At 39.6% G+C, this 23,823-nt stretch overlaps 1 protein-coding gene across 1 annotated transcript; it reads right to left on the bottom strand.

The window, feature by feature from the left end:
* Positions 1–14,967: 14,967 nt before the first annotated feature.
* On the bottom strand, positions 14,968–22,863 carry SETD4 (SET domain containing 4). Its single transcript, XM_010220639.2, has 10 exons — positions 22,776–22,863; positions 22,239–22,334; positions 21,259–21,296; positions 20,358–20,446; positions 19,241–19,670; positions 18,312–18,486; positions 17,614–17,695; positions 17,202–17,282; positions 16,021–16,144; positions 14,968–15,104 (listed from the first exon to the last, which is right to left on the bottom strand). Exons 1-10 carry the CDS (start codon positions 22,843–22,845, stop codon positions 14,970–14,972), a joined length of 1,320 nt encoding a protein of 439 aa, XP_010218941.2. The 5' UTR covers positions 22,846–22,863; the 3' UTR covers positions 14,968–14,969.
* Positions 22,864–23,823: the final 960 nt, after the last annotated feature.

Genomic DNA, 23,823 nt, shown 5'->3' with positions numbered 1-23,823 from the left:
AGACCTAGCACAGCTTTGACAACTCCAGCTGTCATACTGTTCTGAATAGCTGTGTCCCCCAGGCAGGGAGGGTGACCACGCTAGGAAACACACTGGCATAACAACTCGCAATTTCTTGCCACCCACAACCGCAGTCCCATTGCAATGGAGTCATTGATTGAGAGTCAGCTTTGATGTGACACTAAGCGGCTCCTTTTGAATTACTCTATTCGTCTGTACATACTGCAAAAGTGTATCAGCACTGAGGTTTTGGCGGTAAGCTGGGAGAGGAGTTAACAGCATGTTACTGGCACTATCTAACCTCAGCTGTTCTATCCCAACATGGCTGTGGTTTGGTCTTCAAACAAACCAAAGATAAGCAAAAACCTTCCTATCTGATGTGACCCCTCTTGCATCATGTATATTTCATGAGAGCAAACAGCCTGTGTAATGCTGTGAATCATACCTTAGCACTGAACACTAAAAAGAGGAATCATTTAATTAGAGCAGGTGCTACAAGTGTTTTTATTCCTCCTGAAATGAACAACAAATAGGAAGAACCATAAGGGAATTCTGCATAGAGATTGTTTTGGGTAAAGAGAAAGTGTCAGCCCTCTGTCCTGCTAAACTAACACCCAAAGGATCCTATATTATTTTCGCTCTTCTTGCAAGTGGGGAACCAGACAAAGATATTTAAGGATAGCTCTCAGGGGTATATAGTGGCAGATCTAGGACTCAGCTCTTTTGATTCGTGTTCCCCATTTAATAAGGGACCCTGTTGTCCTTGTCATTATGATTCAGAGTTACATTTCCATCATTGTTCATTTGGTTTCCTCTTAAAATAGTGTCTTGTCTTAATATTCTCTGTTGGAGAATCTTATTGCAGTGAAACATCTCATTGCAAAAGCATCTTGGAGAGAGAAGAAAGAGACAAAAAACATAATTCACGTCACTATTAGTATCACGCAAGTCAACTACTAAAAACAATTGCACATAGTTCACAGCTCCCTTGAGACCTGACATTTAAATCTCATATATAATTCCTGCAAGACTTACAAGAGCGTCTTAAAAAGTCTAAGTGTTGAAGCACCAGAGCCAAGCTGTACACACAAAGAATCCTAAGACAATTGCTCATTAGTGTTTATTATTATAAATAATTTAAGATTAAGAAATGAAAATAAGAAGCAGAGAAAAAAACTTGACTCAGAGATGCATGGAGCCGAAGTTACTAAAAAGATTTCTGAAAAAATTGCATTTAGATCTCAAAACATATTTAGGAGAACTGTAAGGCTGAAATAAAATATCATTTTGTTTTAAGATGAACTTTCTGGATCATGAAATGCCAGCAAAACCCATTGAACAGATGCTAATTCTCTTTTAAACTTTACAAAATTTTAATGTACATGCAGTTTAAAGAGGAAGAAGACATTACTATTTTACTAGGATTTTTCCCTTAAAAGCTTAGCCTGAGTAAACCAAATTTGTAACTCAGAAAGGATTTGCCAAAGAAAGCCTTGTGAAGATTCAAATAAAAAAACGGTTGAGTAATTCTCATCTGTTCTTAAGCTGTATGTCTAAAACAGACACAAAAGAATATATTTTAACAAATACAGTTGTTGTCTGCATAAATTGGTGGACACTGCTGGTTTCCAAAGTGAAATTGTATCACCTGCTAACATATATAGACACTGCACTGTGTTTTGGTCCATTGGAAACAACTGTAGACTTCTGCCAATTCCTTCTTTTGTTGTAACTTCCCAAAGCTTATTGCGGTACAGGAGTATCATTCAATAGTTCTGGAAAAGGCATATTATCATTTCTCTTCATTCTGCCATGAATAATTTGTTAGTTTGTTAGCTGGAGTTCTTTCTCAAGTTAATTCTTTGCAAAATGAGAAATAAGTTATCAGTATGCTCCTTGAGCACTATGATCATCCAACCCCTTGGGCGTCTTTCAGAAATTACTTGTGACGAGCACAATAATAAGCTCCATTGTGAGATGTATGACTGAAAAATGTAGCAAGATATTCATGTTTTTAACTGCTTTTAATGAGAATTCAGCACACAAACTATTTGTCTAGGAAACAGAAACCACCTCCCGTGCCCAGTTTGAGGTCTATGGGCATGTAACCCATAGAGTTTCAGAGTTGTAGAAATTGAGAAAGAGAGCACCAAAACACACATTGGCTGCTGTCAAGTGAGGCTACCATCTGACAATTTTAGAATATAGAGACATAGCTTAAAACAGTAATTCTGGACTAGAACCAAGATCTTCTCCAATGTCCAGTCTCTGGACAACACTCCGTACAGAAGCTCAAGGGAAAAGAGTAAGAACTAACACAAGCATGCTGTTCTTTCTCCAGTTTACATTCAGGCCATTGTCTCTGCCCTTGACTTGTCCATTTTGGAAACCATTTATCCTTTCAGACAGGACATTTGTGGCAATAAGCTCAATAAACCAATTATGAACTACTGTGAAAGAGTCTTTTTTTTTGCCATATAATCCAATTAGGCACCCCCTACTGCTTGTGTTTTGAGAAAGAATAAATAATCTTTCTCCATCTGCCTTTCCCATACTAGTCATGATTTTATAGTCTCTTATCATAACCCTTTCCTGACCCACCTGTCTTTTTCCCAGACTTATTAAGCCCAGTCTGTTTAAACTGAGTTTTTAAGGACCATTTCAGTGTCTGCCCTTCCCTTTACCTATGTAGCCCTTGCAATATTCAACATGGGATACCAGATTGGCATGTGTTATATTATTTATATAGTACTACTTTATATTCTTCATTCCTCTAGGCTATGACTTATGTCTGGGGCCTGTTTCAGCACTTGCAGCTTCACTGGTGTAATGCTAAAGTTTTCCTGGGTCATGAAGATGAATCTGGACTGCAGCATCCAGACTGACTTGAAAATCCCAAATATCATGCATCTTATTTGCATCTCTGTCAGCTGTGCCCTTTGTTTCTGAACAGTGGTCTGTATAGGTGTTAACCTGTACATGATTCCGCAGACCTTTCCACTGAGCATATGACCCTGCACACACTACATGTGAAGTATGAACTTTCTAAGCAATATAATGCAGTCCTATTCTACTGGGTATGGCATTATACTCTGCCTTTCTGGCGAAAAGGCTTGACTGGCACTTCTTGGTGAAAAAAAAGATAATCTGTAATTCACATCACTGAGCTTTCAGCTTCATGTGACAACAGGAGAGAGAAAAATGTGTCCTTCTGCGTTTATTGTTCTACTGACTGGTAACAAAAATAAAGCATAACATTTCTGAATATTCTCACACAGCATTTACAAGAAGGCAACAGTAACTGTCTGCAGATAATAATTAAAGGAGGCCTGCAAAACTTTTGGGAATAGAGTGCTGTCATAGCTTGTCTTTAATTTCGCTCATGCTGTTGCTCAGCTCTATTAACTAATTGGGTTATTGACTCAGACAGGAATCTACAGTGCGCCATTAATTTGAGAACTGTGGAAACATGACAATGAGAGTTCCTATCAAACATGGGAACTACTGAAGACTTGAAGTGACAGGCTGCAAATAAATCCTTTTGAACTCTGTCCAACAGGTGTGGGAGTGTGTGCCACAAATACTGCATTGCTGCATTACTCTAGGCAGCAAAATTAACAAAATCTCATCTCTATAGGTTTGCATCCTTCATTCCTACCCTCTCCTTCCCCTCTGCAGTGCATGGTAGTCTCCTTTTGCCTCTCAAAATCCCTTCCTCACGCAGCTGTCCCTCCTTTTGTCCTCGCTTACCTCCGGCTCCTCGGCCTAGGACTGCACTACCACAGCCCCACCAGCCACCCTGCCAGCCAGTCCCTCCTGAGACATGAAAAACCCTCTGAGAGAGTCCCATGCCCAGCATTGCCTACAGCCAGCCCACGGGCCCAAATGTTTTAGGGAAAAGCTGACACACAGTGACCTCATTTGGCCTCCAATATCTATTTTAGTTGACTAAACCTTCAATGAGAGGTCACACAAGCATTCATCTGACCAACCCCGAAGAGTCAATGCAGACACCATAATACTCCATGAAGGGAAAGTTACTCAATTCATTTTTGGTACAAAATGAAATGCAGAAAACACTTTGCAAATAAGCTATCCCTTTCCTCCCATGGGATTACAGTCCCTTTCTAAGGGTGTGATGACCCTTTCCTTTCCTTCACTCTCTCATACTGGCCTTAGCATCAGGGAAAACCCGACTGTGTGGACTTAAACCATGGCTTTAATGTAATGTGCTGTCTATCCTTAAGTCTTAATCATCAAAAAGCACATGGTCAGCGGCGACAGGAGCAGTAATACGCTTGTACGATTGCATTAAGAGAAAGGTGATTTACTGCAAAGCAATCACTGAGGATAATTTCTTCAGAAAGAATACATCAGGAGAAATACACGTCTACATACAAATGCATTTGAAATGAAATAGCCACAGTTATCATTCAGAGCATTGCAGCTTGCCAACAAGCAAAACCACAATAAATGGCTAATAAAAACGAATCTCTGCAAAGCATAAAAAAAATGTACATTACCATTATGTTGTGGTTAATTCTCAGACAATACTGCAAAATAACAGTGAAGTGTTACTTCCTGCCATTTAAAGGAAAAGAAACCCAAACACCAAGAATTCTTCGGGTTAAGGAATGCAGACATACATCATGTCTGTAAGAATCATAAAAAGATCAAATGTAATATTTTCTTTCAGTGCAGACAACTGCTTTGAGATTTTCCATTCAGACAGCCTTGAAAACCGCCTCCAGCATTTGCCAATTACTACTGACAAATACCATTTGGTAGTGAGTGATGTTTTAAGTGAAATAAAACAGTGAAGAAAACTGAACATGATGAAAGGATTTTTTTTCTCCCTCTGAAGTGACTGTAAGTTATATATTCACAAGGTAGGGCTTATGCTTCCTGCCAGTGACAAATTCCATGTGATGTCGAGCGCTGAGGTGAAGTTTGTTTGACAGTAATAGGAAAGGAAGACAAAACTCGTTTTCATGTTCTTTAAAGCAGTCCGATATTCTTTAGCTATAAACAAAGGAAGAGTTGCTAATACCACTGTTCCACATCATTCTTCATAATTTAAGTGCACTAATGGAAAGAATGATTCTCCAGTATTAAAGTGGTCAGAGTGCAAGGAAGGTGTACAGTGGATCTTTCTGTCAGGGGCACTTGATTTACATACAAACTGCAACCGGAAATTGGTAACAACTATAGCATATACTATGTTTTTAATACTATTTATCAGTAATGAAGAGTCAAGTTAAAAAGTTCAAATTGTATGACTGGAAGAGATGTTAAAATGATGATTTAAAAAAGAGTACTATTAGTACTCTTTTGACCTTTTTTTAGCTTTTTTTTTTTTTTTTTTTTTTAATAGTTGTGGTCCATTTAGCTCTAAATTTACTACCTAAAATTATCAAGAACATTTGGCTCTGATCCTTGTATGAAAATATCTGCTCAACACATAATCTCTACCTCCACAGTCCCCATGGAGGCAGGCAAGCATTTACTAGGAAGGAACTAGGGCAAGGAGGAACCAAAGCCCAGACCCTCACAGGTAGTCCCACCGCACTTTCTGCTCTGCCCAGCCTCGCACAACATCCCAGCTGCCACAGACAGGGACAGAGCCAGCAGTTGAGCACACAACTGCCAAGGTCCACGTACCAACAACTAGCCCATCTCACGTTACTCCCCGGCGTCCCTAGGGCACTGAGTTACAGGAAATCTGTCTCTTCCTACCAAGTGCAGTAGCTCTTTGCCAGTCTTTTTTTCTTTTTAAAATTATCACCTTTAACAGCTTGTACAATGCAGCATAACTGTAGCAGCTGTTTTCTGAATTATCCAAGTAACATTCATATTTTCCCCCATACTTGACATTCAACAGTTGCATCTTGTTATTGACTTCAATTCAAATATTACTTTTGTCTAGAACCAGTGGAGAAATAAGGGAGAAAAAATCCTAAGAATGGGGGTACATTAAGAACATTTTCTTCTGATGTATCACTTTACAATGGTCTGAGGCTTCTTTGTTTCATACTTCTTTACATGTTTTCTTTAATAAACACGTTTTAGCCTGAAATTAGGAATGCTCAGCCCATTGTTTTTCCATTGCTGCATCCCACTTTTTTTCTTAAAAATAAAAAATAAAAAATAAATGGGATGGGTAGTTATTCTCATCAAATAGTTTCCCAGGAACTTCGAAAAATACGTTAGTAGAAGTAGTCACTGTTGAGACAGGAGTCTGCACACTCTTTTGACATTGCAGCTAAAACTTTGAGCGGGGATAGTTATTTCTCAAGACTACAGGGAAGAACTCCTACCTTGGGCTCTTTGAGCATCCCCACAGAGGAATGCAGAGGCATAAACCAGCATGAATGCAATGGCCTTATTACAGACACACTACCCAGATGGCCAGACCATGCGCAGGGGATCTAACTGTGTCAGACTGTGCAGAGGACCTACTGCCTGGCACACATACATTCAGTTCAGTATGTGCAGGTCTGACTGGATGTGAAGAACCACTGCTGCACCATTTGACCACATACATGCAGCTGGTCTGGCTCATTCATTACTGCTCTGAAAGAGCTCTCTGGCATCTGGAAATCCCAGAGGGGAAAAAAAGATCAAATTCTTTTTCCACCTGAACAACATTCCTTTCAGGAAAGCCTCAGACATATGTTGGCCTAAACTTGGCATTTCGGCTGGGCCTCTATGTTAAGGGATTAAGAGCTACTTCAAGAATAAGTAGACTGAAGTGGTACAAACCTTGTAGACCGCATGATTTACATCCACATGAAAGGATTTCACCCACAGGATGTTATCCCAGGTACAACTCCCTCATAAGGTTTTTCAAGAAAGCCTCGATCCGGCCATCAGCTGGCAGGCTGAGCTATACCATACCTGGCCACCTCTAACCCCATCTAGCCAGCTGCACAAAGGGGACTTTGACCTTACAGACACACACATCCAGCTCTTCCCGAGCTTGACAGCGCAGCCTTCACCCCACCCAGGATTTCCAGTGCAAACAGTGCCTTGGTAGAGTCACTCTCTCTGATCCTCCTGTAAGGCTGTAATAAGTCTCCTATAACTGTGAAGTATTTCATGCTTTTGTTGAAAACACGGAAATAAAGCTTGAACCCACACAAACCAATCGATTTCTGTCAGTGGGTTTTAGACCACAGCTGTGCTTAATAAATCCCTGAAACCAGATATCAAAAGTGAGGTGCAACTCCATTCAAGTCAGTGGAGTTAAATCAGCATAGAATGGCATGGGAAGAACTGATTTCCACAGATTTTGCTTAGAAGAGGCCAAGGACAGAGACAATGTTATATTTCTTGAAGTTCAGCTCAGATTAATGTTTGCTGTGTTCACTGGGGCTAGTGTCAGGTACACATAGTTCTGTAACTATATAGAGAGGGAATGGCCATTCCCAAAGGAAGAGACCTATTCGAAAGGGATAAAAGCAACTACCAGTGCAGATATCTTCAACAGAGTTAGGCTCAAGGCTCCACCAAATGTAGGCAGGCTCTATGTACAATGTTTCTGCGAATGCTGCTGACTGTAGACTCTAAGCCCAGCTCTCTGACCATCCACGCTGCCTCAGCCTTGGAGCTCATCATGAGAGCACTTCATTTGCGATGGCAGTGAAAACCTGGATATTGCTCATTCCCTTCCATTTCCTCAAATTCACACTCTACAGTGTGCATTCCCTTTCACACTGGACAGCTCCACGCCCCAGGGCATCTCAGCCAGGAGATCTCATCCACCAACTCTAATCCCACATGACCTTGCCAGTGAACAATTGTGAGAAGCCTTGTACATCTCCATGACAGACAGGCTCATCACAGTAACGTATCAGGAACGGCATGTCTGATAAGAGGAATTTCCTACCTTCCCAATGCAGAGGAATCCATGCCCACCTATCTCCATGTGCGTAACAGCACGGAGCAGAGCGCTATACAGGTGGACCAGCATGGCAAAAGGACTCCATCTATCATGGCCTCCCTGTCTCAAACTGTCTTTTCTCCTCTCTAGGTCCCCTACTCTGACACGTCAGGCTAAATGCCAAACCAAAGTTACTCAACCAGGTAACCCAAATTCCTTTAGTCATTATCCTCATGAAGGTGCAGACTAGCCATGAAATAGCACAGTTACACACATTTGCCTGATGACATATGATTTTTCTGGTGGGTACTGTCCTAAACAGTATACTTGGGGTTACCCCATCATCTTCCTATCCACTTCCCAGTCTGCACAGAAATGGCCACCGTCACCACCACACCATTTCTGAGGGAACTACCCAGAGGTATCTACACAAAGTTACAGGCAGAGAAAAGACATTAAAAATGAGTGTGCATTTTTTGTTAGTGTATCAAACATCCTTTCTCTTGTGGGGTCGCCTCTACCCTTCCTGCCCTAGCCTACAATTCTCCTTTCCCTCCAGTGCAAATTGTGGTCCTAGCCATTAGGAGGCAAGGTCAAACAGTCTCCCATGACTTGCACAGTGTTTTCCTACTCCTGAGCCAGGCACTCATTTGCCCAGCATCTAACTCATCAGAAACATTTCAGAGGAGCATGAGTCATCTTGGGACGGCATGGGCCCTTCTGATCTCTCTCCAACATCCTCTAAAAGCCAACACACCCACACCCAAGCATCTCTGCCTATGCAAAGTTCATCTTCTGGGAAGGACACATAAATTCATGGCACTCTCCTGCTGCAAAAGGGCTTCTTGAGGACAAAGATAGAAGTTCTGGGAAGCTGGCCCAGGCAGGGTGGTACAGACAAGCACGGCACCAGGCTCATGCTGAGAATGTCCCCCTATCCTCTCAATAGTCTTCTTTGCCTGCCAAGGGTCAAAAAGCCAAACTGCTACTGCCAGCTCTGAGAGGCAGCTACTAAAATAGCACATCCAGTGCCTCTTCGATGCATCCGTAGATATACAGCTCTTACGTACCAGTTTCTCTAGCCCAACTCTGACATCCTAGAGGAAGAGGAAAGCATTGGAAACACACCTAGCCCTGCCAGACCTGCAAAAGGATAATCTTACATAAGAAGTGCACAGCCTCCTGCCATGTACTAGAGCCAATCCACTTTGGCGCTGTTAAGAGTAGCATGCCATGACATGCTTCTGATGTGGAGAGAAAGGAAAAGAGCTGAGGAACGGGAATAAGTTACTAGTTTTGCAAGCAGCAGATCCCTCCATTCCTCTTCTTTTTTTTTTTTTTTTTTTTTTTTTTTTTTTTTTTTTGCTATATGGCAACTGAGACAGCCTGGAGGTGCTCTAAGGACGTGCAGTGTAGACATGCACTTCTTGTTTCAGAAGTCAATGGAAGATGTGAGCAAGGCAACAAGCACATATCAAAAGTAGTAAACAGTCACAAATATCATGAAAATGGGAGGCAAAAAGACTCCCAGCAAGGGAAAGGCTCAAAAAAGAAACTACTCTTAGATGCTTGAGAATTCACACAAGGTAGAGCCCACAATACCCCACACAGACAAATGTTTCAATCAGAGTTTATTCAGCCACATCAAAGGATGTTATTGAAAGAAATCTGGGCAAAAGATAATCTGGCCTCTAATCTCTGAAGGGAAACAAATGAATAGACAGTTCTCAATTACAACCCCGCTGGCTAAACCATTAGAGTTGAATCAATGTAACACAGATAATTCGACCCATGAGATAGGTCTCAGGTGGTAGTTTCAGAAAAGGACAATATGCATTAATCCAAGAAAGGTGCAACTCCAATTAAAAAAAATGAAAAAAACAAGAGACTATAAAACTTCAAGTTTCATTTGAACCCAGCAGAAAGGAAACATTTTTAACTATTTATCTAAAACAAATGATCTGCATCCATGAAAATGTTTTTACTATTAAAATCAAAGAAGAAATAAGATTACAGGTGGGCTTACTCTAATTTCTTATTTCTCTGTAGTACAGTTGCATCATCTAGTGGACAAGACAGAGATTACATTAGTTTTACACAATTTAGTTCCAGGCTCACAAAATATTTTTACATTTGCACTCATTGTGATATCTTTTAAAACTTAATTCTGGCATTAAAGAGTGTTCAAAAACACTCAGAAGTGAAACAAGGAAATTATTTTCTTCTTTCCACAAGAGTCTGCAATAGATTTATATGACTGCAGCTTTGCTACAGGCAAGAAAAAAATCAACATCTTCCAGATATCTCTTGAGTTTCCTTGCTTTTGTACTGGCATTATAAAAATGATGAATTTCACGTGGTTCAAACGTGTTAATGCAAACTCACACAGAAAATGATGCAATCTTTTAACAGTACTGGTTTATACTTATTGTGTAATGAAACTATTAGCTCTGTTGGGACTATTTCCTGCAGTCCCAGCATTCACCATCTTCAACTCCATAATCACAGCTGTAGTGAGTACATAGAATCACTTCAAATTATGCCAAATTTTGGCCTATCCTTAAAGGGATATTCATTTACCTTCTGGAAGGGGAGGGGTCACATATCCTGGGGAAAATCATTTTTAAAAGCTCTTTCTTTAGGAATGCCATCTTTGAAATGTTTTCATAGTGTACCTAAAAGCTTTAATTACCAGGGTATGAGAGTCGATACTCCCTTATCTTGTCCTGAACAGACAGGTCTAATGGCACTTAGCAATGATGAACGATCTCCTCACATTATAGCTGAAGAAAACTGTAAACTAGAAGCCACTCTCTGTAGGAGATCAAAGAAAATCCATGCCAGATTTACATAAAATGACACAGGAAAGATAGTATCACAGAGTTTCATGTTTATCATTTTTCAGTGACTTCAGGCTGGACTAGATCAATTCCCCATCTCCTATCTCCTCCTCCCCACCCTCCCACCCAAATCAAACTGTTTTATTTCTGTCTTACTCTCTTACCAAAAGAAATAAAACTTCTGCTATTAGACCTACCCAAACCCAGTGTCTTCACTGCTGTCACAGAAAACGGTTCTATTTTTGCTCTTGCAGAATAATACTGCGGATGCACAAGTCAGAAGAGAATCTGCTGAGATCTATGCTAATTTTTGCATTGCTTGTGGTAAAAAGATATGGGTTTTTTTGCTAGTATTGCTGAAGTTCGCTGATCTGATTTGAAAGAAGGATAGAAAAAGGGAAACACCATATGTCTTTCCACAGTAGGATCATAGCTAAATCCCTTTTCAAACTAACACATATCCAGAGCCAAATGTTTACAGCAAGTCACTAAAGCTAAACGATTAAGTTGTTAGAAGCTCAAAAGAGCTCTAAAGTAGAGACAAAGAATAAGGATCTTCACTCTGAAAACTAGCTTTAGCGTTCTCTAAAGCACTTAGAGAGACCTCCCAAGGCAGCTACATTCTCCAGCAACCAAGTTCTTAGACTAGCTTAGGATGCCCTTGCAAACTGTTTAGGTTTGATTCAAAAAAGAATTTAAGCAGTTGATGATCAGTCATATATGCTGAATCATGACCTATGTTATGGTTGTTTATTCCTTTCAAAAATACATTGTTATTGATGTGTGCTATAGAAGCACCAGTCACAATTTCCTAATTTATTCAGGCAGGATTTTGTTTTTGACATGAAACACATGGCTGCATTCCGGATACTTGCCATAGTACTTAAGGTAAAGCTGGGGATTATTGCAGTGTTTATATTCAAGAGATATATAAGCAATTCAGACTGCCTACCATCCTGCACTGCCAAATCCCCTTCTTACAGTCTCTTGAAGGAGTGTAGGAGTTACAGAAGTTGAACCTGTATTTAAACTACTAGATGTAAATGAGTAGGCAATGCTGAAATACTAAAGCAAATAAACTTTTATTAAACTAGTAACCATCTTGCAAGATCCCGCATCTGGCGGTTGGTCTTATAACAGCCACCTCCAGGAGAAAAAACAAAACAAACAAAAAAACAAAAACAAAAAGATTTCTTCTTTAATTATAGTACCATCTCATTACAGAATGGTCTCATAACCCGCAACTTAAAATGGGGAAAAACTCATTCAGTATTCCACAAACTGGATGCTCAGCTGGGTTAAGTTAGCATGACTCTAGTGACTACTGTGGGACTCTGCAAGATCCTTTGACTTTAGCTAAGGATCATATCCTCTCATTTTTAGAGAATGAAGAAAATCTCATTAAATTCATCTAAAAGGACTACCAGCCCAAGAGTATTCATTAAAACTGCAGCACACGTTCAAAGGAAGAATCTCTCTAGCCCTGTATCCTGTTTCCCACAGTCTCAACAGACACTTTTAAAGAGCAAGCACAGCACAAGCATATACTATATTTACCACTAAAACCCTCCCAACCTCCAAGGATTTGGAGAGCAGGGGACATCCCAAGACAAAGGGATTTGGTCGGTACCAGTCAACAAATCTGTCTTCCATAGGTTTATATAGATATACCTTGAATCTGTGTAAACTTTTTCTATCCATATTCTTTGGAGACCTCAACACTTCTGTTTCCAACAGTGTGAAGAACTACTACCTTCTGCTACTTCATAACACAGCTTCTGAGGTAACTACTGAGCTGCAGCCATGTTCACGGTACAGAAGGATCCTCTCGTGAGCTGATGAAGGTTGCCCCTGGTGTGACTAGTAGGGATTGCACATCCACTTCTCATCCCCCAGCCCAGGAAGCGCTTCTGAACAGAGCCAAGTGATCTGCAGGGGTTAAACCCCACAATTTAAGCAGATGTGAAATTAGGTTGGTTTAAAGGATATAACAGATGCACTTCCAGCTCCTTGAAGCACTCCAATTCCTTTCCCAACCCAGTCGCCCCTCCCTTTACTCCAACATGTAGAGTAACCACTCATGGGTAGCATGAACCACACTGGCGAGACTGAGATTCTTTTCTAGTGGACTATGGTAAAAAAAAAAAAAAGTTGGAAAATACCCCCCTCTTTTTTTTTTCCTTTCAGAACGGAATCCTAGAAAGAGGTTAGAAACTAGCATCTCAAAAACAAGGAGAACTTCTGTATTTGGCGGCATGGAAACTGAGCAATAGCAAACAGTTACAATTCTCTGTTACTCCAGCATTTTGAACCAAAACTAATCTATCCTTATAGGGAAGGAAAATCCCTTTTCATACTTACAGGATGTGAAACTTGAAATGACAGCAAGAAGAAGAAGGGAAAAAAAAAAAAAAAAAAGAGAAAAGCTGAAGAATTTCCACTTGCCTCAAAGCAATGGCACAAGATAGCACAGCAACAGATGCTCTCAACAGGACAGGGATACTGATGAAATGCAGAAGTCACTTCTGGAGATGATGCACGCATAGTTTGTTTGTTTTTTTTTTTAAAGCAAAAGTTTCACGTGTTAATATAGTCTTATGCAGACTCTCAGTAACTACATTTTAGGAACAGCAGTTAACACAGGAGAAGTATCCATGCATACACTTCCTGTCCCAAATAGGCCAACAGAGAAAAAAAAAACATAAGGAAAAGCTTCAGAATCCTCAAACCCAATAAAGTTTCCATAGTAACATTCTTGTTTGGTAGGTATCAGAGAAAGTCAGAAGTTGTATTTGGGCTTGAATATTTCTTAGCAGTTTTATCTTGCTGCACTTTCATTTTTTCTTTAAATGATGTCACTCCCTAAAATGCTTTGAGTGCTGTAAATGATACTTTTTTTTTTTTTTTTTTTTTTTAAGTAGAGCATAGGCACAGAAAATGAATCAAAATATTTATAAAAACAGTCTTTAAAAACATTTCTTTAAAAAATGCTAAAATTTTTATTAAAAATTCTATTGAAGTTGATACTTTATAAAACAGAAAATAATTACAATATAACCACCATTAAAAATAAAGCTTATAAAAGTTAAAAAAAGAGTCTTGCTCTACATGTCCTTTGGAGAAGTCGTCATTTTTGCTGCCTAAAAGTCCCTGATTCAGGCAGAACTAGAACCTGAAAGACAACCCATGAGAATATACTCTTCTCAAAAGGGTAAGAACATTTCAGTGCGACCACCAGAACTGAATGGAAACAGAATGAATTGCCAAGTAATCAAATTGCAAGCAAGAAATAGTTGAGAATGATGCACCATTTCAGTTCACACTCTGAGCAGGAGGCTGAATCTGCAGAGAGCTTTGGGTAAAAGAGAGAAATTCATACTTCTTTACGACATTTCAAGCTTGAACTTTCAATAACAGCCTGTTCAAGAAATACTTGCGAAGAAACTGAGAAGGGAATGTCTTGGGGTCACAACAGGCTGACAGCAATCTACGCTTTAGTCCACACCTACTGCTACAGCAATGAACAGACCCTATGTAAACTGCTAAAACTCAGGGACACATACAGGTGCCAAGAAAGGAAAGGTACAGGATCAGTAAAGGGCAGATATAAGTACAGGGCAGATATGGGCAGTACAGACATTTATCCTCTCCCCTCTTTGATACATGCCAGAGATCAAATAGAATCCTAGGATCATAAAGGTGGGAAGGGACCTCTAGAGATCATCCAGTCTAAAACTCTTGCATGTGCAGGGTCACCTAGAGCATGTTACACAGGATTGAGTCCCAATGGGTTTTGAATATCTCCAGAGGAGATTCCACAACGTTTCTGGGCAATCTGTTCCAGTGCTCTATCACCCCCACCGTCAAGAAACTTTTCCTTAAATATACACTAAGGAGTATCTCATTGACTTCACGATCCATGTGGTAGACCACTGAGAACTGTAAACTGTAGGACTTCCTGACCAAACTACCCTAGAAGCTGTTTTGCTTACAACAGCCATGATTTGGATGAGATATACACCTCTACTCCTCCCTATTCTTCAGGCTAACCTTTTGCCTTAGTGGAGAAGTCCAGCGAAAAACAAGAGTAAGACTCCACATCCCATGTGACTTGTAAACAAAACTGAGCATATTATGGTGATATTCAACATTATTCTTTGCTGCTCAAATCCATTAAAACCAAGTGAGCCAAACAGGTCCGCGGCAAATGTCATCCAGTCAGCTCAGCTATCACAATTCCATATGGGTCAAGTTGTTGCGTTTTTCAAGTTGCACAGAATCTCTGCTGATTTTTGTAGAATCTTCAGATCTTCCAAGCGCAGAGCTTCTACCAAAGCCAGGTGATCTTTCAGGTTGTCTTTGTCCCTTTTCAAATGGGAAATCTGAAATTTATAAAAATGGTATGAAATTACTTAATATTCACATTATTTAATGTAAGACAAGAACAGACAATTTTGGAAAGATAAATTCTGATAAAGATTCTGTGCAACCATCTTGAAATACAGCATGTTTATACCATCCATGAGAATAACTGCAGAAGGAAAAGAAAAATGGAAAACATCATCACATGGATAGGAAGCACATTGGAACTAAGAACACAAAGGGAGATGGAAAATGTCAACCTGACATCAGACTCTTAAGCCCCTATAAGCCTCAAGACATGGCCCACAACTCAGGCTCACATTCTGCGCATATATGTATTTCCTTTGCAAAAACAAACAAATATATATGTATATATATACATACACATACATTTTCATAACTCTTTTCAATGACGACAATCCAGCTTGACATTATGTACTCACGTTTTGCTCCAATTCAGAAAGGAAGATTGTTTTTAAGAGTTGTTACTTCATCTTAGAGATCAACCGTAGAGAGGCTAGCTCACAAGGATAGCTCATTTGGCTTGATGGGCTCCAAAGAGCATAGCCTTTATCTTCTGCAACAAGCACACCTCACAGCAGGTCTGCAACGTCTTCTGTTTCTACCCTATGTGAGTCCACATTCCCTTCTAAGGGGTTACCCTCCACAAATGCATTCACGGTGGGCAACAGAAGGCTAAACATGTTTAACTTGTTCACAGAGCTTTGCCTAAGCGGTGTAACACGATCCTGTTTTCTGAGGCGGCTTGAAATTCTGCTGAGCAATTCACCAATTACCATGGTAAACAAGCCTCTGTCTCCCCAGGGAAGTCAATACCCTGTCCTTATTCTGTTCACACACCTGAAAATTACTCCACTATACATTTACACTAGGAGAAAAAGGAATCTTGGCTACCTTGTTCCTCTAACAAATTACCTGAAGAAGGACGTGCTGCGTCTCCTCTATTAAAAAATGACATATTTTTTCTGTTACGTTCAAAGTCTGCTCTTCATTTGTGGCTGAAATTACATCACCAAGCAGCGTTCTCTTCCAGCAAGTACTAGAACCAAAACATTCAAACAACACACAACTATTTGCTGTTTCCCTACTGAACAATACACTAACAGTTATGCTAAGACATAATGTCACTGATGGAAGGTTAGCACAAGTAACGTTAACGTAAGTAAAAAAAACCACACAGCATTCAGACATCAAACTAATAACGTAAGGAAAATAGAAGAGAGATTTAACGGTGTGCAGCACCAGCTCCAAACGCTGCAGGAATGACACTTCACTACCACCCTCTCAGCCATGGCCAGAGTGTGCACTTAGACTAATACTTCAAGGCCTTGCTTCTCCGCTGTGCTACCTCCAACTTCACCAGCCCAGGAATAAGGAGTAAAGGTTAATAACATTTGGGTAAAACTTATTAGCATGGCTTCTGCTAAAAATCGCCTCCGTAATGATGCACTTCAAGGGCTTTACCCACCACAGTGTCACAGGAATTTATTTGTAGATCAACTTACTCCGTTCAGCAATGAAACTTCAAAGCACAGATGGTCATCCAAATTATTATTATTTTTTTTAATTATAACAAAAAATATTCAGATCACCATTTTCTATCAATGTTGGTTGAGCCAAATTTGTCATTTGGAATAAACGACCAAACCTGTACTGAGAGCCACTGGAGAAGACCTCCAGCAAGATATTGAGTCCTGGAATTTCAGAAGCAGTCTCTGGAACACACACCTCAAAAATCAAGCAGGGTTAATAGCACTTACAAGTCCCTCAAGACAACAAAAAGATGGTCTGGAGTCTGAACCTTAAAGTTATACCCACTTCTTGAAATGGATAGGGAAAAAATACTGGAATCCTAGTGTTTAAAACAGGAAAGTAAAAGACCAAAGCAACAAATAGGCCATGATGTCACATTATATAATCTCTGTGGCCTTTCTTCGTTGCCTCTCTCACTTGGAGTCGATGAGACTGTCACAGAAGAAGATCCAAAACAATTATCATAGTATCTCATACATGATGTCAGGAAAGAAGAAGTAAAGGAAAATAAAGCATGCTCATTTTCTAAACATTTAGAGAGCTAAATGCTGATGAATGCTTACAATTCATCTTCTCGTAGATTTAGTAACTTGAGGGCTGTAAGGAGTCTCCAAGATGGTCCATCCCACCCAAAGGTCAAGTTTCTAAAAAATGGGAATTTCAACAAACAAAAAGTACATGTGATCTTTTATAGCATGACAGCCATGTTCCTGATTAGATAAATAATTTCTGGTCTAAGGGAATACAAGATTCCCTGACTCCTGTTAATCTGCTGCTCTCCACAGCTAGGAGACAGCCTGTCTCAAGCTTTGATATTGGCATTTACCACTTCCACATGCATGCTCTTCTGCAAACAGCAAATGTATCAGTTTGTTAAAAAACAGATAATTATTTTATGCTGAGTTCTGACAACAGAAGCAAAATTTGACTCCCCCAAAAAATGAAATGAAAACTCACACTGAAACAGATACATACTGTAAAAAATCGTGATTCCTCAGAATAGAAAGTTTTGCATTTCTCTGGTTATCCAGTGGTGGAAAATATCTGAGAAGAGTATCTGCATAAAAAAATATATTAAAAAAAAATAAATGCTATGCAGGAGAAATCACCATCTTAAATTGTGACATAACATTTCAGCCATATATCCCAAGTGGCTATGGACAAGACCAATAGCTGTTAGATTTGAGTGAATCTAAATATAATCAAAAGTTAATTTGAAAAGTGCTCGCTCACTCAAAAGTAATAAATGATCTGCAAGACTGTATTCCTATAACAGAAATCCTGACTTATGAAAAGCTCAGTTCTTCAGGACTGAGACCTCAATCTTGAAGTCAATGATAGAGTCTAAGAATCACAATTTTAGAAAAGATGAAGTTACCAAAAAAAGCTAAATTGGAAATCTCCATTCTCTAAATTCTGTGCGGTTCAAACTGGTATCAATCACCATTCTATCTTCTGGAACTGAAAAATATTTTGATGGTATTAAAATTATATTTAACAATGCTGTAATATGCATTGAGCATATGCTCACTGTGCATATAAATGCAAGTGTGTGAACTTTTTCACTGTCCTTTTTTTATTCCTTTAACCCAGATCTTCTTTTGAAGTGATGCAGTATTAACTTGCTCAGATACTGCTCTCCACTCTTCTACCTTTCAACCTATAAATCTAACCTGATGATACATAAACACTGCTGTGTGGGTTATCAGTAGTAACAAATCCATATTCTAGGAGGAGTCGCTGGTTATCATGAGGCCCATAGCAGATAAAAACTTCTTCATATTTCTTGCACTGTGTATTTGTCCTAATTTCATAGCTTCTGGTTTGTTCATTAAATGCAGCTTTTACCTTTGAGAAATTAAAAATAAGATATTTTACTTTACGGCAAAAAGAGAGGAGAAACAAGGTAGTTAGACCTTGATCATTACAGATCAACTGTATGGATCTCTTCTCTAATACTATAAAAAAGGATGCAAATATCTAGTGTTGCAGATGTCTGAACAGGCAACTGATTTGAAGGATTCCACACTAGTATTACTCTATAAATACAAATATGGGGAACAAACATCAAAATTTTCGTCTGCAAGATTCACCAACCACCTGTAGACAGAAACCCCAGATACACAAACAACAATGCAGAGCTGGCCACTTTTGTGCTATCCTAGATCTGTGCTGACAGACAGTCCCTGCTCTGTACTCCTCAGCTGAGCAGCTACTCATTCTCCTCAGCTGCTCTGAGCCCAGAGTCAAAAGGACTATGTAAGTCTTGTGATTTGTCATAGGACATGAGCCTTTTGGGAAAACAGAGGTGAGTTATTAAAATTCTTCCTAGCTATATTGCAGCAAATCTCACCCAGCCATTGGGTGTTGTCCCCATATCTCTGCTTCACTAATTGAACTAAAATCTTTGAACCATTATTATTCAGCTATCCCAGCCTGAATAACAAGTTCCAGGGTATATACAAACTCCCAGCCTGCTGGCATCCTCCAGACAGACTCTGCCATCTCCCACTGAACTCCCACTTAATCCATCACATACATGAATATTGTACAGAGTCAGTGCATTTACAAATAAAGAAATGGTCTATTTTTAGTCTCTTACCTGAACGCTTGGGCTGTGGTTTAGTAGATCTAAATATGGTGCCAAAGCATAAACATCTGGCTCAAGAGAGAAACATTCCCTCTGTGTATGTTTCATGTATACTGTTCTGGTATTAACAGTGCACCAAGCCCACTCTAGGGTGCTGTAATTAAAAACAGTCTCTATGTTCTCAGCAAACAATGGCTTCAGGGATGAAAAAAAAGCTTTGGAAGACACATACAACTCGTGGACCGTGGTTCTCTGCTCCCAAGCCTTCTTTCTTAAAGGTTCAGGAAGAAGGCTGACTACTTCTTGCTCCATACAAACAGGACAAGTGTACGTCTTGGGCAAAACGTCAAGATAGGGCTTCCACAGAGATTTATCAGCAGCATGCTTCTCTGCTATTAAAAATGTGCACAGTGCAAGCAAGGGAGATACAGGAGGCTTCCATCTATTAAAAAACAAAATAAAATTACCAATAGAGAGGATACACAGAGGTAAGACAAAAACGGCTGCAATAATATTTTCTCTCTTTTCTAGTACTTTTAAACGTTACAAATAGCTTTTACTTTAAACTTATTTGTAGTTCACCTTTAAATCCTTTTGATGATTTCAAAGGGACTTTTGAGTTCATTTTATTGAGAAACTATAAAAGCTGGCTTGTAGCAGCAATTTTAGGTTCATTACTTTTTTTTGTTCCTTTTTTTAAAGATAGCAAACAAGTACTCATTGTCCAATACAGGCCTTTGTTCTGAACTTTTTAAAAGAATGTATTCATGCAAGTGCTTTTTAACCTCTTTTTAATCCCTTCTCTTATCGAAGTGCATTCAAAGATTCCCAATAAATCATTCACAAATGGCTGAAGTCATTTTGTTCCTGGCAGGCCTTAGCAGCAGGCCAAGTTCAACCCTCTCTCCAACTCTTCCTAGCTAAAATGGACTGGTAGATGTCCAAATCTTTCTTATTCGAGCATTCCACGCACATGAAAGATAAGAAATACTCCTGAAAGTTAAGATGTGCAGTTTAAAATCCTACCTCCACTTAAGGTGATTCATCTGCCAAAGAGCAACCCACAGGAAAGGCCAACTGAGAAAGTCTTGTTTTATTTTCCTGTCAGAAATGTCACTTTTTCACTTACTTTTTAATGTATTCTCCTAAGGAGCTACTAAGGACAGTAGCTGTAGTGAGCAAGCATTTTTCAGGCAATGAGATAACCAGTTCCCCTGCCTATGAGGGAAAAAAATACATATAGAAAACAAATAGCACACATACAAAAAAATAGTTAATGTTAAATGCAACTGGCTCTTTTAGTACATGATTTTTGAAAACATACTAATGTCAAGAAGCAAAAGGATGTGATATCCAACTTGATAGAAACTGGATGGTTTTAAGACAGCCTCAGTCCAGGAAAGGAGGATGGCTGCAGTCAGTATGAATTGTCACTGGTAGAGTTAGCTGTTCACAGAGTCACCAAGTCACTCAGCATCACCATCATTTTCGCACAAAGATATATTGTAGAACAGATCTTACCCAGACATCTATCAGCACACCAGTATAGGAAGATATTAAAGGTCATGTTTATCTTGTCCTTGTTCACCAAGCCTGTGTCTATGTAAATAGCTTTCCTGTCTGCCTTGAGCCATGTGTCCAGCCTCATAGGAAGAGGGCACAGATCAAGCCAGTAGTCTTCCCATTCAACACCTGAGTTTCCCTATCTGGTTCAAGCTCAGATAAGCTCGCATTTCATTCACTCCACCCTCCTAGCACTGCACCTTCTGATATCAGATATCTGGTGTCACTGATTGCCTTAAACTGTAACAAGAAACTGAATGATAAATTGTTGTAGAGAGGACAGAAGTGACTTTATACAAGCCTTCAAAGCACACAGGATCGTTTAACAGATTGTAACTGCAAATTCTGGTATTAAATGATAAAGCTACATCTATCACAGAGATCCCAAAGCCCTTTCCTTGTTGCAAATGCCACAACATCCCAGAGACCTCACAGAAGCTCTTGCAGAAAGAGTGAACATTACAAACCTGAAGGGTTTTTGTTGTCATCAGTCCTCTTCCTGTATCTGAAGAAGAAGAAACAAAGAGAAGGCTTATAGTAAAATACAGAAGACTATAATAAGCTGCAGAAATTAACATGCCTGCAAGGCAAACTCTAGAAGGGTATATTTACCTCTATCAAATCATAAAAGCCACTTATGAGTTGTTCCAGATAACAGCTCATTACTTTATTCTTTAAATCGCTTTTTACTTTTCTGCTACTTTTCAGAATCCTGGGAAACCCATTTTTCCAATACCCCCAACAACACTTGCTGTCCAATTTAACAGATTGGTCACCTTTTTCCCCACTTTTTCTTTAAACACACCCTTCGTCACCTGCTATAACTTCAGGCTTTAGCTTTAACTGTACCTTACAGTTTCTATTCACTGTTTGCCTGACTCATACTATCTTCTCTACTCTCCTTAAATATAATACTACAAAAGTTTTTGAAATACAGGAGGAAATACAGGGAGAAAATGTAAGGACATTTATCTTTTTTGTAAAGTGCCATGTGTCATCCTTACTAAATGAATCCCATCTCTACAGCAATTTACTTATTCGTTAGATATCAAAGATCTGTTGACTGACATGCAAAGAAAAAAAAAAGGATGAAGAAATGTTAACAAGGTTTGGTTCTAAATGTGAAAATAGTTAAGAGATACTATTTCCTTCCAGATAACTGTCATTAACATTTGAAACCTCAATTTTTACAAAGAATTCTGCACAGGTCTGCATGTTCTTTTAGCAGATTCTCATCCTGAAGCTTTACACAAGACTATCTTCATACAAAAAACAGTTTACAGTACTTTGACATATCTTCTCATTCACATTTAACAATATTCCTGTGCTTTTTGTTTGAAAGAGTAACAGCAACAAAAGACATCCAAGTAGGAGATTTAAAAAAAGTAAGAATCTGATATCTTTAGAAGAAACAACAATATATATCACCAAAAAATTAAAACATTACCCCAGAACTCTGCTGGCCTTAAATTACTGTCCTCAAATCCTCTGTCTTTCAGCCACTTCTTTAGTTTAATGTATTCCAGCTTGTGACTACTGTTCACTTAAAAGTTAAAAAAAAAGTTAATTATTGCTATAAAATATCATTCTAAGGGAAAAACAAAAGAAGTCGGAAAACGTTATTGTATGTCCAGAAAACACATGTTTTGGGCTTTTTAGCGTAACACAGCAGGACAGTAAAAAGGCTCCCCTCTCATTAGCTTGCTAAGTTCTAAGCCTCTGGAAACTGGGACTGTAGGACTTACTCAGCACACTCCAGGGCCAAGGAATTTAAGAATAACGTAGTACTTCCCATTAGCCAGAAAATAGAGCTCACACTATTCACATGCCCCAGTAGGGACTGTTTATTGATGACAAAAATCTTTGTACAGAGAAAGCTGGCATTGATAAATGTTATTTTCAGAACACAAATATATTTGACAAACATGCATCTGGACAAGCAATTGATTATTTTATTATTTCGCTTTGCTTCTGGGGATTTTACCTCCATTCATAAAACTCTGCAAGTGTTTCCTTCTTCTCTTTCGACCTGTTCGACCTCTGTTTTTCTTCATATTAAGAAGCAAGTTTTGCCTTATCTAGGCAACCTGAATTAAAAAAAAAAATCTCAGCTATAGAAATCAGATTGCTACCTATTTAAAATGTTACTATTACACACACTGTTCTTTAAAGGTTAGAAAATATTCTATAAGCAAGCCTTTAAACGAAGGTGAATGATGAGGTGAAGGAAGAAAAGAAGGTTTTACCATCATCTTGGCCATAGTCCTCTACAGGAAAAGAAATAGTGGTGTTTATGTACACAGAATTAAGGCATTTTTCAAACAGAGAATGTACTACAGTTTTTGAAAATTAACTGGCATATGCAGCCTCTGTAGTCTATTTCTTCTAACAAGTATAGCAGAATGGGGACAAAATGGGGTCTATGTGCAAAACACCAAAGCCCACGCATACATGATCACAAAACCCAGTATCATCTGCTACAATAACACTGCAGCTCAGGTAGTCAAACATGACTCGTGTTCATTCAATGTGTACGTGGGTGCCAAAGGGGGGAACTGCACAGGAAAGCAGGACGTTTTAGCGTCCCCGGACAAGGCCTCTCACTGCATCGCCAGGGCTCACCAGGAGGAGCCAGCGTTACCGGCTACAACCAGCATGGCAAGAAACGGGCATAGGATCAGCAAAAAAGATACCATTTTGCCACTGCAGCATGAGATCAGCAAAAAAAAAAGAAAGAAAAAAAGAAGAATAGGAAAAAAAAGGCATATACAGCCACTCCGAGCATCGCACGGGTCAAACTCAAAGCCTATAAATAGCGCGTCAGCCTCGCCACGCCACACAGTGACGAACCTTCCTCCCAAGGCAGGGCCACCTCCGACTGAAGGAAGCCAAGACGACGCCGGAGCGGTAAGAGATGGAGCCTCGGCAAGGCGGTTCCCCGCCGAGCGCGGCCCACCCGGACGCAGCGCCCTCCGCTCCCAGCCGTTGTCCCCCGGCGGCGGCGGCCGTTTCCCGCCCCCGACCGTTGCCCG

Source organism: Tinamus guttatus, unplaced genomic scaffold (assembly GCF_059628265.1).
Source record: "Tinamus guttatus ecotype Peru unplaced genomic scaffold, ASM5962826v1 Tinamus_guttatus_pri_ptg000013l, whole genome shotgun sequence".
In the NCBI taxonomy this organism is placed as follows: Eukaryota; Metazoa; Chordata; class Aves; order Tinamiformes; family Tinamidae; genus Tinamus; species Tinamus guttatus.
Note: the sequence above shows the minus strand (reverse complement) of the source record. Positions and strands in the feature narration are given on the sequence as shown.

What these genes read in the sequence shown, in the direction of transcription:
- SETD4 (XM_010220639.2), bottom strand. Translation starts at nt 22,845, where the DNA reads ATGAAGAAAAACAGAGGTCGAACAGGTCGAAAGAGAAGAAGGAAACAC. An exon ending in TTAGGAGAATACATTAAAAA is followed by an intron (nt 19,671 to 20,357) that starts GTAAGTGAAAAA and finishes GTTTTTTAATAG; the next exon opens with ATGGAAGCCTCCTGTATCTC. An exon ending in ACCACAGCCCAAGCGTTCAG is followed by an intron (nt 18,487 to 19,240) that starts GTAAGAGACTAA and finishes AATTTCTCAAAG; the next exon opens with GTAAAAGCTGCATTTAATGA.